Consider the following 17,713-nt stretch of genomic DNA (forward strand, 5'->3'; position numbering starts at 1 on the left):
CTTCTCATTTAAAGGGACACAGTGAGGAAGGGATGGTGCATCTTGTCTTGCAGATTTCATCTTTCAGATTTTTCTGAGCTCTCTTCCCCTCCCTCCACCCGCCGCCTCATCAGCCACACCTGTTCATTGAGTTTTTTATTCTAATGATGCTTTAATTCCCAAAGTCCTTTCGGTAGTCTTGCTCTGCAGCCCCACCTTGGACTCACCGCCTCCTTTTTGGGGACGATGGCAGACCTCCCATACACCCGGCCTCCCTCCACACTTGGGAACCTGGGGAAGCGAGGAGGGCATTGGCCACTGCACCCTCCGGCCCAGGTGCACACACCTCGAACAAGGGCCGCCATTTCAGCATCTCTGCTCCCGTGCCGAGTGTCAGGTCAGGGGGAAGCTGGGCCTCTTCTCCATTTCTCCCTCCTTGGCCCTGTTGTGCTATACAAATCCTTGTTAAACTTAAGGAAAAATGTCTAAAAACTTTTTAGATTGAAACATTGAACGTTGCAGTAGCCAGCCCGGCATGGGTGGTGCATGCCTGTCAGCCTAGCTCCTTGGAGGCTGAGATCTGAGGATCGCTGTTGGAGGCCGGCACAGGCAGGAAAGTGGTGTGAGACTCTTATCGCCAGTGAACCACCAGAAAAACATGTGAGGCTGTAGTGGCGTGCCAGCCCAGAGTGCAAGGCTCAGGGATAGGGTCTAGACTGAATATCACACACACAGAAACCTCCCAACACAGCGTGACTAGGGGTTTAGAAACATACTCTCATACCTGCCTGTTTTTGCCTGTTGCATATCAGAGACTATTTTAGTATCATTTATTGTTTTGCACAGATAGATATTTTTTTCTACCGATCAGCAAACACGTATCCTCAAATGAGAGTTGGGATGATTTGCCTATTATTCATCCATTATCCGCTTAAGAAATGTGCATAGCGGCTTAGTAGCTCCACTGCTGTGAGAAACATCTTAGGAATTTTTAGAAAAAAACCCATAACACTCTTTTTGTGGTGGGGGGGCCTGAACGTCTGGGCCTGGGCGCTGTCCCTCAGCTCTTCAGCTCAAGGCCAGAGCTCTACCACTTGAGCCACAGCACCACTTCTGGGTTTTTCTGCTTATGTGGTGCTAAGGAATCGAACCCAGGGCCTCATGCATGCAAGACAAGCACTCTACCACTGAGCCACCTTCCCAGCCTGCATAACATCCTTCTTTCCCTGTTAAAGGTTTGATGGTTTTGTCCCCTAAACTTGTTAATTCTGTCTTCCTGTTTTCTCAATTGTGTCGTGAATGATGTACGTCAAGCTCCTGGAGTCTCGTGGTTTTAGCTAGCTGGGGAGTTTCATGGGGGGGGCTGCTCAGCTGGAATGTGAGGGCTGCAGTCTTTCGTCATGGAGGACAGCATGCCTGGTAACCCCGTCCCTCCTCGCCGTGTGCCTTTCAGCCTTAGTTTTATAAATAGCGGCATTACCAACCCCAGGTTCCCTGTCTATCTCCGCTAGGGAATGAGCAGTAACGGACTCAGCTACACAAACTCTGCTCTCCTCTTTGCAGTTCTACCTAAGGAGCCTGCAGCGTCCTTGGCATGTGAGGCTGGGCCCCGGGACGGCCGCCCTGGCCAGGAGCCCCTGAGCGACTCCACCCACATCTCCCCGCCCCGCGGCCCGTCTCCCGCCAGCCCCTGCGGCCCCGAGGACGCCGCGCTTGGTGAAGAAGGGTTATTCCAACGGAAGACATTCCTGATTTTGGGCTTCAGGGACGAAATCCAGTGCCACATCGCCAACATCGTGAGAGAGTACGCCGGGAAGGTGGTCCCCCTGGGGAGCAGAGCCAAGGCTGACTACACCGTGGTCCCCCTCCTGGGGTGTGACGCGGAAGCCACTGTGGGAGAAGTGGTCACCAACACGTGGCTGGTAAGGAAGGCCCAGCCGGGGGGGGGGGGGGTCACTGCTTCCAGCTTACCCTGGCGTTGGGGTGGGGCGCTTGCCACACTGCTAAACAGAGGACATTTTTTATTTTTTGTTGGTCGTGGGGCCTGAGCTCTGGGCCTGGGCGCTGCCCCTCAGCTCTTCAGCTCAAGGCGAGCCCTCTACCACTTGAGCCACAGCGCCACTTCTGGCCTTTTCTGCTTATGTGGTGCTGAGGAATGAACCCAGGGCCTCATGCATGCAAGGCAAGCGCTCTACCACTGAGCCACCTTCCCAGCCCTTTTTTTTTCTTGGTCTCTGATTGGCTCTATTGTTTCTCTTGTTTCTAAAGGTTACCTGCATAGACTATCAGATTTTAGTTGATCCCAAGTCAAATCCTCTCTTCACACCCGTTCCAGTGGTGGCGGGAGCGGCTCCTCTACACAGCTGTGTCATTTCCTTCAGCCAGTGTGTGGGCGCAGAGAAAGATTCTTTGATATTCTTAGCGAATCACCTTGGAGCAAGGTATGTAGTGCCTTCCGAGCTCCCTGCCGCTGCGTATTTGTCTTGGCTTCGTGGAAAGTGCTGTCATTTACATTTGCTTAGCAATCCTTCTGCACTGTGTGTGGCATGTTCTCTGCCTGTGTGAGGGCCCAGCAGGGTCAGGGGCTGTACTAGAAGCATGCCCGGCAGACAGGACCCGCAGGCATTATGGCTCAGGGGAGGCTGATGGCGAGTGAATGGCGTGTGTAAGCGCTATGCCGAGCGGATGGGTTACATCTCTCTCGGTGTATGTCCATTTGATTCTGCTGTTGTTAGCCAGCAGTGCACATGGTAAGCCGGAGCTTGAACTTGAGGTTTCTTCCAAAATGCACACGACCCAGTCCCCAAGAGATGGTGGGCAATTTAAAAAAAAGGGGGGGGGTGGATACTGTTACATCACTAAATGTGTCAAGGGCTCACGCCTGTCATCACAGCTGCTCAGGAGGCTGAGATCTGACGATCAGGATTTGCAACCAGCTTGGCCAGGAAATCCAGGAAAACCCTGGGGACAGGAAAGACCCTTGTCCCAATTAACCAGCCGAAAGCCAGAAGCAGAGCTGTGATTTCAGTGGTAGAGTGCCAGTCTTGAGTGAAAAAGAAACCTAGTGCCCCGGCCCTGAATTCAAGGACCAACACAAAGAAGAAACAGAAGTACATTTCGATTAGTTTACAAAGTAAAACATAACTACCCTTTCCAGTACAACCAGGAGAGAGCACAATGCAGCCAGGTGCGCCACACCTGCAGTCCTAGCTACTCAGGAAGCTGACATCTAGAGGGTCACAGTTGAGGCTAACTTTTGCATAACTGTTTCTTTAGACTCATTAAAAAGCTGGGCTGGAAGCATGGCTCATATGGTAAGAGTGCCAGCCTAGCAAGCACAAGGCCCTGCGTTCAACCCCACTGCTGCCAAAACAGCAAGAGGAAAGTGAAGGACAGGGTGCTGGTGGCTCACGCCTGTCATCCTAGCTACTCAGGAGGCTGAGAGCTGAGGATCGCAGTTCAAAGCCAGCCCGGGCAGGAGAGTCCGTGAGACTCTGATCTCCAACGAACCACCAGAAAAGTGGAAGTGGCACTGTGGCTCAAGTGGTAGAGTGCTGGCCTTGAGCTGAAGAGCTGAGGGACAGCGCCCAGGCCCAGAGTTCAAGCCTCATGACCGACCAAAAAGAAAAAGAGAAGCTCACTTTTAGTTGGCTGAATAATTGTCTGTGTCATGATTTGCTTTTCTTTCCCTACAAATTCCAGCGTTCAGGAATACTTCGTTCGCAAGCCGAATGCGAAGAAAGGCATGCTCGCCAGCACGCACCTCGTGCTGAAGGAACCGGTGGGTTCTAAGTACGAGGCTTCCAAGAAGTGGAGTTTACCAGCCGTCACCATCGCTTGGCTGCTGGAGTCCGCTAGGACGGGACAGAGAGCGGAGGAAAGCCGATTTCTGATCGCCAGTCTGCCCAGAGAAGGTTCACCATCTGCGTTTATTTCTTCTCTTCCTCTGCTGCTGCGTGGCTTGTTGAGGAGAGGTGGTTGGTTTCTGCGTTCCCCACTGGTGGCAGTGAACCAGATGCACTGTCGGCCGTGGGCCACAAGAGGGCAGCCGAGGGGCGTTGTTTGGGTGTTACTGTGAGCTGGAATGTGGGCTGGGGGCATTGAGCCTGTGTCGCACCTCCGTGGATTCCCGTGTGGCTTATAGTGACGCGCTGGGCTTGCGTGTCTCCTCAGGGTGCCACACGCTCGCCTGTCCTCCTGGCCTCTGCTCCATGGGGCTCTTGGCTAGGGAACTTGACTGTAGTTAGCTTGAGCACACGTAATGCCTGAGGAAGCTGGGTACCGGCGCTTCACAGCTGAATCCCAGCGGCTTAGTAGGCTGAGATATGAGGATCACCATTGGAAGGAGACTTAAAGCCTCCGGTTACCCTGCAAGGAGCAGGAAGTGGCGTGTAGCTTAGGTGCTAGAGAGCTAGCTGGGAGGGAAAAGGCTAAGCAAGAGCTGTCGGCCCTGAGTTCAAGTCCCAGTATCACACGTGCTTGCTCTCGCACCTCCGAGGGGAAGAGGTAAATGGCGAGTGGCTCATCGGTTTCTTTTCATTTAACATCTCCAGAGCACAGCTTGGCAAATGGACTCGCCAACGGCGTGCCTTGTGCGGCCCAGCCTGGCGCGGCAGCAGTGGCGGGGCCCCGCGGGAAACCCGCCGTGTCTCCCTTGGACATGAACCGCTTCCAGAGCAAGGCGTTCCAGGCGGTGATGCTGCAGCACGCCGGCCCGGCCCCGGCCCCGGCCCCGGCCGCGGCCTCCCCGCCCGGGGCACAGCGGCTGCAGAAGGAGCCGTCCCTGCACCTGGACACGCCCTCCAAGTTCCTCTCCAAGGACAAGCTCTTCAAGCCTGCCTTTGACGTGAAGGTAAGGGGTACAGCAGTTAGGACCCCCGCCCTCTGCCCGCCTGCCCTGAGCTAGAGCCTGCGCGGGGGCGCGCTTCCCACCCGGCATCCCAGGTCAGCCTCACGCGTCCTAGAATCCAGGCACATCCCCGGCTGTCCCCAGGATAGAGGCGAAACTGCTCCAGAGTAGCTGCAGAGGGTGACATGAGCTGTCCGTGGGCCCGGCGTCAGCCTGGGCAGGGAATGGCCATGAGAAGAGGTGCTCCGGCCCACAGTGCCAGAGCGCCAGCCTTGACTAGAGAAGCGCAGGGCAGCGCCCAGACCCGAGTTCAAGGCCCAGGACCGGCAAAAAAGAAAAAAAACACATTTTGCTTGGTTGCTTTGTGGGAAGCTGGTAGAGGTTAAAGTTTTTTTTTGTTTGTTTGTTTTGTTGTTGTCGGTCGTGGGGCTTGAACTCTGGGCCTGGGCGCTGTCCCTCAGCTCTTCAGCTCAAGGCGAGCGCTCTACCACTTGAGCCACAGCGCCACTTCCAGTGTTTTTTTTTTTGTCGGTCGTGGGGTTTGAACTCTGGGCCTGGGCACTGTCCCTCAGCTCTTCAGTTCAAGGCGAGCGCTCTACCACTTGAGCTACAGCGCCACTTCCGGTTTTCTGGTGGTTTATTGGAGATAGGAGTCTCACGGTCTCTCCTGCCCGGGCTGGCTTTGAACTGCGATCCTCAGATCTCAGCCTCCTGAGTAGCTAGGATGACAGGCGTGAGCCACCAGCGCCAGGCTAACTTCCAGTTTTTTGATGGTTCGTTGGAGATAAGAGTCTCATGGACTTTTCCTGCCCAGGCTGGCTTTGAACCACAGTCATCAGCTCTCAGCCTCCTGAGTAGCTAGGATGACAGGCCGGAGCCACCAGCGCCTGGCTGCTGTTACCCTTTAATTCTGAGGTGTCCTCCCCACTTCTTTTTACCTCTCCGTCCTCCTTTTCCGTTTGCTTCTCTTCGCCTTTCTCCTTTCCTCTTTCCTCTTCTCCTCTTCCTCTCTCCTCTCTCCTCCCTCTCCCCTTTGGGCACAGGATGCACTGGCAGTTCTGGAAACCCCGGGAGGCCCTAGCCAACACACAAGGAAGCTGAGCACCCCGCTGTCGGAGGTCATCGTCAGGAGCCTGAAGCTCGCTTTGGCAAACAGCTCTCGGAGTGCTGCTCCGTGCGCCAGCCCTCCGCTCAAGGCCGCCCGCGCAGAGGAGGTAGGCTGCGTTGTCTTCGGAGGCGCGAGCTTTGCCCTAAAACCTCGTCAGCACAGCTGGCTGACGCGTTTCTCCTCTGTCTGTCCAGGAAGAGGCCGCCAAGCCGCTTGCCGGCGTGGTGGTGTGCGTCAGCAAGAAGCTGGGCAAGAAGCAGAGCGAGCTGAACGGGCTGGCCGCCTCCCTCGGGGCGGATTACAGGTACCCGCACACCTGCCCATTCTGCGCCCACCACCCCAAATCCACGTGGGCTTGAGTCCACCGCGGCCTTGCTGTGCAGGCCGGGATGGCAGCACAACTCCTCATGGTGGCCCAGCATCTCTGCACTGCCCAGCTTTTCCGCTTAGGGCTGGCACTCTACCATCTGAGCCACATCTCCAGCCCAGCCTTTTGGGGTTAATTTGAAATGGAATCTCAAGATTTTTCTATCCCATGTGGTGGCTCACGCCTGTCATCCCAGCTACTCAGGGGGCTGAGATCTGAGGATGGCGGTTCAAAGCCAGCCTGGGCAGGAAAGTCCATATCTCCAATTAATCACAGAAAAGGCCAGAAGTGGCGCTGTGGTGGTGCCTTCCTTGAGCTGCAGAGCTGAGGGACAGCCCCAGGCCCTGAGTTCAAGACCCACGACCAGCTTAAAAAAAATTTTTTTTTTTTTTTGAAAACCCTAGCTGGCTTTTCACCCGTGATCTTCTGGATCTCGGCTTCCTCAGTAACTAGAATCCCAGCCAGCACTGCCCCAGCGGAGCATGGATCCTGAGGTCCAGTCTGGTCTGTCAGCCACTGACTGTCCTCCGACAGGCTCCTTCACCATGCTCTCTCTAGTCTCCTTACCTATCACACACACATAATGATGCCTCCTTACCTATCACACACACATAATGATGTCCGTATTTTGAGATTCTGCTTGTTTCAGTGAGGAGTGAATGAGAGATTGAGTTCAGGGTGTATTGTTGCATCTGGAGGACAACAACTGGAGGACAGATTTAGGAGGCAGATTTAGGAATTTGTCCATGTTTCACTAACCAGAAAGTACTTTTTTTTTTTTTGCTGGTTCTGGAGCTTGAACTCAGGGCCTGGGCGCTGTCCCCGAGCCTCTTGGTGCTGAAGGCCAGCGCTCTACCACTTGAGCCACAGCACCATTTCTGGCTTTTTCTGTGTCTGTGGTACTGAGGAATCAAACCCAGGGCCTCAGGCATGCAAGGCAAGCGCTCTACCACTGAGCCACCTTCCCAGCCCCGGAAAGTACATTTAGAAGTGCCTTCCTTCTTAACCCTCTCCTGGCCTTGCATTCCGGGAGCCAGAGCCGTGAGGGATGCAGGCATGCCGTGCCGGGCCGGGCCTGCCACGCGAATCACGCGCATGATCATCTCTGGGGGAAGTTTTGTGGGGGTCAGTGTTCTTGTCTGCGTATTGGGGGGTTCTGAACTAACATGGCCCCATTCTCACCCCCCTCCCCAATCTCGCTTCCCGTGGCCGCCACAGGTGGAGTTTTGATGAGACCGTGACTCACTTCATCTATCAAGGCCGCGCGAACGACACAAATCGCGAGTTCAAGTCTGCGCGAGAGCGGGGCGTGCACGTGGTCTCGGAGCACTGGCTTCTCGAGGTGGGGGCGCTTCTCCCTCCTTCCTCCATTCCTGGGAGACAGGCTCTGACATTTAGAGCACAAAGTAGCCTCAGTGCGCGTGTGCGCACATGCACGCACGTGGAGGCGAGCTGGGTGGTCAGCAGGGTCAGCGCTCGCTCTCTGTGCAGACAGGGCCGGGGCCACTGCTCCCCTCCATCGCTCACCCTGCTTCTCACCCAGATCCTTCCGGCACTCTCCCGTTTCCGTTTTCCTTGTTTAGGTGGTACTGGGCATTGAACTCAGGCCTGGGCCTTGGCTTATTAGGCAGGTATTCGTTCACTCGCGCCATGCTTCCCCTGCTCTTTGTAGTTAGTTATTAATCACGGCGTGAGTGAGGCTGGGCGGAGTGGCTGTAAACCCAGCTACTTGTGAGGCCGAGACCAGGATCGGAGTTCAAGGCCAGACCGAGCAAAAAATGTAGCGAGACCTCATTTCAACCAGTGACTGGGCATGGTGTGTTGCACCTGTCACCCCGGTGCTTCACGAGGTGTCAATGCAAGGGACCTGGTCCCGCCCAGCACAGGCAAAAAGGAGACACCCTATTGGAAAAAGAAAGTCCGGGCGGTTCAGGCGGGGACGGGGGGGGGAGTGCCCTCCTCGCGCTTGCTGAGCTCCAGCCTCTAAGGCCGCGGTGGATGCGTAAGTGGAGCCGCCGCTCCCCCGTGGTGCGGCCAGTTGTGTTTGTGGGACCCCTGCGTGTGCCACTATACTGTTGCCTTGCAGTGTGCCCGAGAGGGCAGGCGGCTCCCCGAGTCCCTGTACCCGCACACCTACAACCCCAAGATGAGCCTGAACATCGGCGCCCTCCAGGACAGCAGGCCGTGCGCCGGCCGCGCGCCCTCAGCCGCACGTGCAGCCCAGCAGGACGCGGTGAGAGCCGGGGCCAAGGCCGCACCCCGCACCCTGCACCCCTGAACCCCGCACCACGGGCTCACCCGCTGCGGGCCTCCCACGAGCACTCGCTGAGAATGCGTCCTCCCTCAACAGCCAGACTGCTCTCCTGAGGACGACGACCACGCGGACCCCGGGACCGCCACCGACGACGAGCCGGCCCCGGCGAGCGACAGCGCAGACGAGAAAGGAGGTAGAGCATTGGCCAGAACATTTGAGTAATTTTTTGGGGTTTTTTTGGGCGGGGGGTCCAGTCGTGGGGCTTGAACTCTGGGCCTGGGCGCTGTCCCTCAGCTCTTCAGCTCACGGCTAGTGCTCTACCACTGGAGCCACAGCGCCACTTCGATTGTCTGGTGGTTCGTTGGAGATCAGAGTCTCACTGACTCCTGCCCGGGCTGGCTTTGAACCGTGGATCCTCAGATCCCAGCTAGGATGACAGGTGTGAGCCGCTGGTACCTGGCTGGCCTCTTAACTCTTGACCTTAACCTGGGCTGAAGTCCCTTCCCCTGGTGTCTGTCTGTGTCTGTGTGTCTGTTTCAAGCCCTGACGCAGACTCTGGAGATGCGAGAGACCTTCCAGCGGCAGCTGCAGGAGATCATGTCCGCCACCTCCCTGGTGAAGCCGCCGGCGCCCCGCCCCGCCCTCGCGCCCAGCGGCTGCCCCAGCACCGCCTCCACCCCTGACAACCTGCGCGCCGTGCGCAGCAGCCGCAGCCGCGTCCTGGAGGCGCTCAGGTGCGCACCTGTCACGGGCCGGGACGGGTGGCCCGAGAGAAGGAAGCGAGCAGCCCCGTGCCGTGGCGTGGACGCTTGAGGCGTCACAGTCCCAGGAAGGGTTAGGTTCTTGGGGGTTTGAAGCCAGCCCAAGCAGGAAAGCCCGTGAGACTTTTTTCCAGACCTCCGGGCCTGCTCACCCTCCCTGACCTCGGTGCCCAAGGCCGTTGCTCTGTCACCGGGCCCCAGCTCCATTTCCTGCTTTTGTGGGTAATTGGAGTTAGTGAAGTCTTATGCCACAATCATCAGATCTCAGCCTCCTGAGCGTTAGCTAGGAGCCATCGGCAGCCAGCTCGAGAGATTATTCACCAGCAAAAGGCAGGAAACGGCGCTGTGGCTCAAGGGGTAGAGCGCTCGCCTTGAGCTGAAGAGCTGAGGGACAGCGCCCAGGCCCAGAGTTCAAGCCCCACAACCGACCAAAAGTAAAAAAACAGTATGCCTAGTTCCCCGTGCGTGCCCACCTCCCCGCCAGCCCGGACAAGGGTGTGCCCCGCCGTCCGTCACACGTGATTCTCAGCCATTCCCCTCATTCCTCAGGCAGTCTCGACAGAGCGAGCCTGACGTCAACACAGAGCCCTCCCAGAGCGAGCAGATCATCTGGGATGACCCCACGGCCCGGGAGGAGCGCGCGCGGCTGGCCAGCAGCCGGCAGTGGCCCGGCTGCCCCACGCCGCGCCCCGAGCCTCGTGTGGACCTCAATGGGTTGGCGGACCCGGCTGTGTGGGAGCCTGTGCGTGACGCGGACGGGACCGAGCAGGGTAATGAGGAAGGGAAGGCCACGCTTGCTGCTGGCAGTGGGTGATGGTGATCTTGTCACGATCTGATCGTGATCTGAAGTGCTCAATCCATCACTTGGAAATAGGTTTTGGTTTTACATTTGGAAATGTAGGGGTGTGTGTGTGTTGTGTGTGTGTATTGTGTGTGTGTGGACATGGTTTTTCTCAGTGACAGTTAATCTTTTTTTCTTTTTTCTCTTTTATTAACTTGTTCTGATTGCTGCCCAGTGCCTACTTGTGATTGCTCTTTGTGCTGTTTTGAGTTTGCCTGTTTGCACGGAGCTGTGGTTCAAGTGGTAGAGCACCAGCCCTGAGCAAAAAAGAATTCCGGGTTTGTCTCTTCTCTTCCTCGTGCTCTTTGATGCAAGAACACGGTGCCAAGCAGACAGACCAGCGGCCGCCCCGGGCTCTCCCCGGGCCGGCACGGCTGATCAGTTGCAGTTACACTGCCGAGCTGCCTGCTTTACTTCTTGGACCAGCGTGTTCTCCCCCATCTGTGGGCAGCATCACACCCAGCCTTTTGTCTCCCTCAGCTGTCTGCGACCCCGGATACACCTCTGTGATCGAAGCCCCGGGACCTGTGATCTCCGACGAAGTGGAGTTCCCAACAAAAGCCAAACGTGAGGATCACCTGATCCCAACGCCTCAGGCCCCCAGCATTGCCTTCCCCCTGGCTCACCCTCCTGTGGCTCCACGCCCTAAAGAACAGGTTGGTTTGGCCGGCGCCCGCGGCTCTCGCCTGTCACCCTCGCTACTCAGGAGGCTGACATCTATGGATCGCGGTTCAAAGCCAGCCTGGGCGGTCCTGGAAACCTGCCGAACGAAAGTGGAGCTGTGTCTCAATGGTGGTAGAGCAGTCTTGAGCAGAAGCGCTTGGGGATGGTGCCCAAGCCCCAAGTTGAAGGTCCAGGACCTGCGCGCGCGTGCACGCACACACATATATACACACACATACAAAAGCTGTACACACTGGTGGTAGGCCTTCGTCATCATGGTTATGTTGTAGAAATGGGTTGTTGTCCAAGCAGATGATGAAAAACACACATTTCTTAGCGTTGTCTGTCAATTGGTTATTCCAAAGATTGGGCAAAATGTCACTGACAGATGCCTGCACCTGCCCTCGTGCAATGCCCATTGAGAGCAGCTCCTCTGTTGCAGATCCTAACGCTGGAGGAGACGCGTGGCGATCTCAGGAAGCAGTACATATTCCAGCTGTCCTCCCTCAACCCCCAGGAGCGCATCGATTATTACCATCTCATTGAAGAGCTAGGTACTGGGGTTTGTTTCATTGCTCACGTGTCATCGTGAGCACGTTTGGAAAGCAGAGGGCAGCGCGTGAGGCTGCGAGTGTCACGCTTGGGTCCTGCCCTGGATGGATGGCAGAGGTCAGAGGTAGTCAGGCCGAGGCAGCCGCCCTGCTGGTACTGGGCCTATGATGTGGTAACTCGGGGTCCTGAGGTCTAGGATTTGATTAGACCTGCTACGTGCACTCTGCAGGCAGCATACCCAGATGCTTTGGTGAAGTGGGGTGTGTGTGTGTTTTGGACTGGTTTTCAGGTTCTAGTAACGTGGTTGTACAGTGAGATGGTGCTGGAGTCCCATGGGCCTTCCAGTCTGGGCTGGCCGGGGCAGGAGGAGCTTGAGTTCCAGTGCAGTCTAAGCGGGAGGGGGGGGGTGCTCAGTGGTTAGCACATCTGCCTGAGGCCCTGGGTTCCATCCCCATCCCTACAGAAAAGGTGAGAAGACAGAGGGCGAGAGAATGGCCTTGTGCCGAGAGGGTTCTTTTATTATAATGCTCCACGCAGACAGAACCCCACTACGATTCCCTGCACGTAGCGTTTGGGGGCGCTGCTGCACGCGTTGTCTGCAGTGGGGAGCTGAGCTGACGCCCCCTCCCCCCCCCAGGCGGGTCGGTGATCGAGAAGCAGTGCTTCGACCCCAGCTGCACACACATCGTCGTGGGGCACCCGCTGCGCAACGAGAAGTTCCTGGCGTCCGTGGCCGCGGGCAAGTGGGTTGTGCACCGCTCCTTCATGGAAGCGTGCCGCGCCGCGGGCCGCTTCGTGCCGGTGAGCCGCGCCCCGCGCCCCGCGCCTCGCCCGCTCGCCCTCCATTGCTCCCTGCCCCTCTCCCCCTGTCTCAGCCACCTCGTTCCGGCCTCCTCCTCCCTCTTCCTGTCTCGCCTTTCCTTTTCTCTTCTCTCCCCGCCGCCGACTGCCTCTCTAGGTTCTTGGTGGCAGAGCTGCGTGAGGACGCAGCGGGGCTCGGGTGTCTTCGCTGTTTGGGGTGTCGGCAGCGCGCGCCTGTCCTCGGGTCTTCACACAGAGCCGGGTGGACGTGGCTGTGCGGCGCCGCTCCGCGCCACAAACCCGCCAGCCGCGTGCGGTGTCTTCCCCTGCAGGAGGAAGACTACGAGTGGGGGAGCAGCTCCATCCTGGAGGCGCTGGGCAGCGCGTCCGAGCAGCAGCGGAGGCTCGCGCGCGCCGCCGTGCGGTGGCGGAAAACCATCCAGGAGCGGCAGCAGGCGGGCGGCGCCGAGGTACGCAGCGGCCCCTCCCTTAGCTTGCGCCGGAGCCTGCGCCACCCGCTTCCCCGTGACTTCCAGGCTGTTTCCTGCGCAGGGGGCATTCAGCGGGTGGAAGGTCATCTTGCACGTGGAGCAGTCCCGAGAGGCGGGGTTCAAGCGCCTTCTCCAGTCGGGAGGAGCCAAGGTGAGGGTCTCCCCCCAGCTCCGTCCACCCCCGCCCCGCCGTGTCTCCACACGGGTCCCTTGTCGCCATTGTCCCCTCCTGCTGCTCACTAGGTGCTGTCCGGCCACGCCGCGTCTCTGTTTAAAGAGGCCACGCATCTCTTCTCTGACCTGCACAAGCGGAAGGCCGAGGGCTCGGGCGTCGACGTGGCGGAGGCCGCCGCCCAGGCCGTGCGCTGCTTGCGCACCGAGTACATCGCCGACTATCTCATGCAGGTGGGTCCCGCCGGCTCGAGGCTCGACACCCGCAGACACGGCCAGCTGGGGCCTGAGTCTCTCCCAGAACCCAAGCAGCTTCTAAAAGCTCAGGTCACTGAAGGTTCTAGACACTTACCCAGGAGAGCAGGGACGGCCCCCTGGTGGCAGGACGTGGAACCTCAGAGAAAGGGCAGCGCCTGCGGCTCGGGGGACCTTCGCGCCCTTCGTTTTCCTGAGCGTTGTGTAACGGTCAGCCCGGGAAGCCTGGGGTTGATAGGTGCTTCGTTGGGTTCTGAGGAAGGGACTCCGGGCTCAGGGCCTGGCACGTGTGGCTCACCGGCCGTGGTAGCCCCGACCTCAGCTCAGGTGTCCAGTGTGGATGTGGGGCCTCACGCTTCCCGTCTGTCTCCCCACGTCGGGCTCATCAACCGAGCACTCGGGGAGACAAGATCCCCTCGGATTTGCTTACTGTCCACTGCTGGATACTGGAAATGGCTGGGAAGGAGACAGAAGCTGTTGGGTTTTGGCCTTAAAGTTTCATGACATAAGATTTGGTCTGAAACTGTGGAACGGGATGGAACGGTCGGTGACTATCGGTGGCCTCCGCTGAGGCGCCACCAGAGCCCAACCCAGCGCCTGCCAAGAGTGGACCTGCCAGGACCTAGGAAGAAAACTTCAAGTTTTTGTTTTTTCCAGTCCTGGGTCCTGGGTCTTGGGGCTTGGACTCTGGGCCTGGCCACTGCCCCTGAGCTTCATTTTGCTCAAGGCGAGCGCTCTACCCCTGAGCCACCTTCCCAGCCCTCTGAAATTAGTGTAGCCAGGCGCCAGTGGTTCACATCTGCATCTATAATCCTGGCTACCAATGCAGCTGAGATCTGAAGACCAAGGTGCAAAGCCAGCCTAGACAAATCTAAGAAACCATTTCCAACTACCTATCAAAAAGCTGGAGGTGGAGGCATGGTTCAACGGTAGAGCACCAGCCTTGGATGGAAAAGCCAAGGTCCCAGGACTGCCATCATACACACTTTTCACTTCCCTTTGCAGGAGTCCCCTCCTTGTATAGCAAACTACTGCCTCCCAGAAGCCGTCCCCTTCCTGCAGAATAAGGAACCTGCAGCATCGCAGAAGAGGAAAGCTGCCGAGGTGGTGGAGAAAAGCAAGGTGAAGCGACCTCGCTAGACAGGGCCCCGTGACCAGACATCCAAGAAAGCCTCTGTATTATATATATATGTGTGTATGTATATTAACTACCACGATGGATGGATTTGTGTAGTATAATGATAGAAGTTTCAGTCGCCTTAATAAAGTTACAAAGCAGAGGCTGGAGGTGAGTGAAGCTTATTGCTGTGTGTAGCCCACGCCTGTCTCTCCCTGAGCCCAGCCCATGAAGCTGAAAACCTTTCCTTTCCCCCCCCCCCTTCCCAGCAGAGGGTATTGCTCAAGGAAGGAGGAAGGATCTAGGGGCATGCGCTCAGCTCCACCTAGCGGTGGAACAGCACTTGCAGCTTCCTGCTTACGTCAGGGACAGGGATTTAAGGAGCCTTCCTTAAGAGAACCCCACAAAGAGCTGGGAAGGAGAGCTGGGAAGGTAGCTCAGTGGCTCAGTGGCAGAGTGCTTGCCTTGCATGCACGAGGCCCTGGGTTCGATTCCTAAGCACCACATAAATTTAAAAAAAAAAAATCCAGAAGTGGTGCTGTAACAACCGGTAGAGCGCTAGCCTTGAGCTGAAGAGCTGAGGGACAGTGCTTGGGGCCACTGGCGGAGGCCCTGGGCTCGATTCTTCAGCACCACACAACCAATGGGCTTTCCTGGTGTGCTGGGTGCTTGCAAGCATGAGGCTTGCAAGCATGAGGCCCTTTGGGCACCACATAAGCAGAAAAAGCTGCAAGGGGCAGGAAGTGGCATGTTAGTAGCTTCTACTCACCTGGGCAGGTACTGCTTGTGGCACGCTCCCACAAAGGTTCCATCCTGTGTTCACATCAACTCCAGATCTCATTTGGGCTGTAATTTCAAGAAGCTTAAACTACGTTAGCTCTCTGAGTGGCCACAACTGCCCAAGAGAAGGCAATGCTTCCCTGTGAGCCAGGCACCAGTGGCTCACGCCTGTCATCCTAGCTACTCAGGAGGCTGAGCTCTGAGGATCACGGTTCAAAGAAAAGATCACGCTCCAGTAAAACAACCCTGTCATCCTAGCTACTCAGGAGGCTGAGATCTGAGATCTGAGGATCACGGTTCAAAGAAAAGATCACTGGCCACAGAAACGCACCTGCTCACAGGACTTCCTAACCTCCACAATCCTTCACTTCACACTCAGCCTCAGCTCTCCACTCCTACCCCACTCCACCTCCTGCTGCCCGCCCGCCACATTCACAATCTAACAAGGCTTTTAATGTACCTGCAGCCGCTAGCGCCCACACCAGGTGCTAGTGCACCTGGGCTTTCTCTTGGGCTTTCTCTTGGCAGAATGAACAGCATTCAGACCCAGAGTTAATTCAAGCCCCAGGAGCTGCCCCAAATAAAAACAGGCTGAGATCAGAGGTTCAGTTCAGACACACACACACACACACACACACACACACACACACACACACACACACACACACACACACACACACACACACACGCTTCAGCACACACACACACACACACACACACACACACACACACACACACACACACACACACACACACACACACACACACACACACACACACACACACACACACACGCTTCAGGAGCTGCCCCAAATAAAAGCAGGCTGAGATCAGAGTCAGTTTAAAGCAAATGCTAGGAAGGTGGTTCAGTGGTACAGCACTTGCCTTGCATGCATGAGGCCCTGGGTTCGATTCCTCAGCACCATATAAGCAAAAAGAAAAAACCCGGAAGTGGCGCTGTGGCTCAAGTGGTAGAGCGCTCGCCTTGAGCTGAAGAGCTGAGGGACAGCGCCCAGGCCCAGAGTTCAGCCCCATGACCGGACACCCCCCCCCCCAAAATAAAAAGGCCAGAAGTGGCGCTGTGGCTCAAGCGGTAGAGTGCCAGTCTTGAGCAAAAGCAGCAGCTCAGGGATAGTGCCCAGGCCCTGAGTTCAAGCCCAGGACTGGCAAAAAAGGTGTTTTTTTTTTTCTAAAGCAGTTAGCACATGACTAGAATCTACAAGGAAGGTCAACAAATTGGCCAACAAGCACATGCAAAGATGCTCAACATTACTAGTCATTAGAGGAAAGCAAATCACATTCAGAAACGCAATCGCCATTGTACGTGGCGCCCCAGGAAGACACGCTCACACCGAGCAGACAGGACACCGACTGCCACCATCGTATCCGTTACTTTATTGAATTTGTTAAGGGTACAGAGTTCTTGCACTGCCAAACCATGCCTGAGAATCCAAAGAAAGAAATGGTACAGGGCTGGCCCCCCCCACACCGCCGCCCACCGCGGACAGCCCGCCCACACCCTACAGGGGACTCCGCTCTATCCGCGTGCATCCGCATCACTTCAGCATCTTCTAGAAGACAGGACGAGGGCTGGGACTCAACTCCGCTGCAGGCCTGCGGGTTTCCAGGACAGGAGGCCACGAAACAAGCCTCCCCAGCACCCCAGCCTCCTCCCTCCCTCCCCTCCCCCCAAGTAATGCGGCAGGACGGCTGCCCGCTTCAAGGAAAAGTATGTGGCTCAAGGTTCAAGAGATAAATTAAGGTTTTTGGTTCCCAAATGAAGTCTTCAATGTCACCAAGAATCTACCTTCTCATCTTCCAACCTCCCACTCTGGCTGACTTTGCTACTCGCCCAAATCCATCACCCGACACACACATCGGCAGACGGACAGACAGCGCCCCGGCCGCCTCACCAGGAAGGCCTGCGCTCACACCACACATCACATCCCAGCCTGCGGGGACCCTGGCGCCCCACTGTGCGGGCCTGAAGCGCCCGCATCCACATCCCGCTGTGGAGCGGAAGAAGAAAGAGGGCCTTTCCTGAACGAAGGGGGACGATGACGGCGAGCGCTGCGTCTCACCCCGCCCTCCCCAATGAACATGGCGACCTCACCGAAGGTGGGGAGCAAAGCTGGCTAGACAACCATGGAGCTCACAGAACAACACCCGGTACCTTCCCAGGCTGCTCATGACAGCAGAAGGAACTTGCCGCCGTGAGCTGCTGGGGTGACGGGGGGCTCTTCAAGGGTTGGGGACAGGCCCGGGAGGGGGAGCCCCTCACCGCTCCGTATTGAGGCTATTATTTTGGTTCCACTCAAGACTGGCAACTTCATAGACACGTCACAACTCTAATGTATGTTTCGGGTGGGCGGCTGACTTCACCCATCAGCAGCCAGAGGACGCGCTCCAAGTCAAAGCAACCAAGGCCTTAATGTGGAACACAGAAAACGCAGGAAGCCAATGAACGCCTCTCTCAGCCCTTTTCCTAAGTGGTGGACCCAGGTTCGGTGGAATTTAACTTGGAGCTGCTGCCGCCAACTGGAAATTTCCGCTAGACATCACAGCCTCACACAGATGAGCCGGGCGCAGCTCAGTTTTGGAGCCCGGCGTGTGGCGGGGTCCCCCGCAGCCACAGCCCGCCCCGCTGCTCCCCAGGGTGGGGAGCGGGGTTAAGGTCACTTAAATCTTCCTCATTTACAGCACTATCAGAAGGCGGCTGGCCGG

General features: G+C 57.1%; 1 protein-coding gene across 3 annotated transcripts in view; it reads left to right on the forward strand.

Moving 5' to 3' along the window:
- Topbp1 (topoisomerase (DNA) II binding protein 1) overlaps nt 1-14,367 on the forward strand; it is a 28,240-nt gene extending 13,873 nt beyond the window's left edge. For all 3 annotated transcript variants that reach the window (XM_013028152.1, XM_013028153.1, XM_013028154.1), the window contains 18 exons: nt 1,543-1,901; nt 2,248-2,420; nt 3,682-3,893; nt 4,533-4,831; nt 5,872-6,042; nt 6,131-6,240; nt 7,522-7,645; nt 8,390-8,536; nt 8,654-8,750; nt 9,099-9,291; nt 9,868-10,088; nt 10,640-10,815; nt 11,265-11,376; nt 12,012-12,175; nt 12,508-12,645; nt 12,728-12,817; nt 12,910-13,071; nt 14,098-14,367. In XM_013028152.1, the coding sequence (XP_012883606.1) occupies nt 1,543-1,901; nt 2,248-2,420; nt 3,682-3,893; nt 4,533-4,831; nt 5,872-6,042; nt 6,131-6,240; nt 7,522-7,645; nt 8,390-8,536; nt 8,654-8,750; nt 9,099-9,291; nt 9,868-10,088; nt 10,640-10,815; nt 11,265-11,376; nt 12,012-12,175; nt 12,508-12,645; nt 12,728-12,817; nt 12,910-13,071; nt 14,098-14,232 (3,083 nt within the window). In that variant the 3' untranslated portion in view covers nt 14,233-14,367. The remainder of the gene's footprint in view (nt 1-1,542; nt 1,902-2,247; nt 2,421-3,681; nt 3,894-4,532; nt 4,832-5,871; nt 6,043-6,130; nt 6,241-7,521; nt 7,646-8,389; nt 8,537-8,653; nt 8,751-9,098; nt 9,292-9,867; nt 10,089-10,639; nt 10,816-11,264; nt 11,377-12,011; nt 12,176-12,507; nt 12,646-12,727; nt 12,818-12,909; nt 13,072-14,097) is intronic.
- The last annotated feature ends 3,346 nt before the right edge of the window (nt 14,368-17,713 follow it).

Source organism: Dipodomys ordii, unplaced genomic scaffold, assembly GCF_000151885.1.
Source record: "Dipodomys ordii isolate 6190 unplaced genomic scaffold, Dord_2.0 Scaffold107, whole genome shotgun sequence".
NCBI classification, from domain to species: Eukaryota; Metazoa; Chordata; class Mammalia; order Rodentia; family Heteromyidae; genus Dipodomys; species Dipodomys ordii.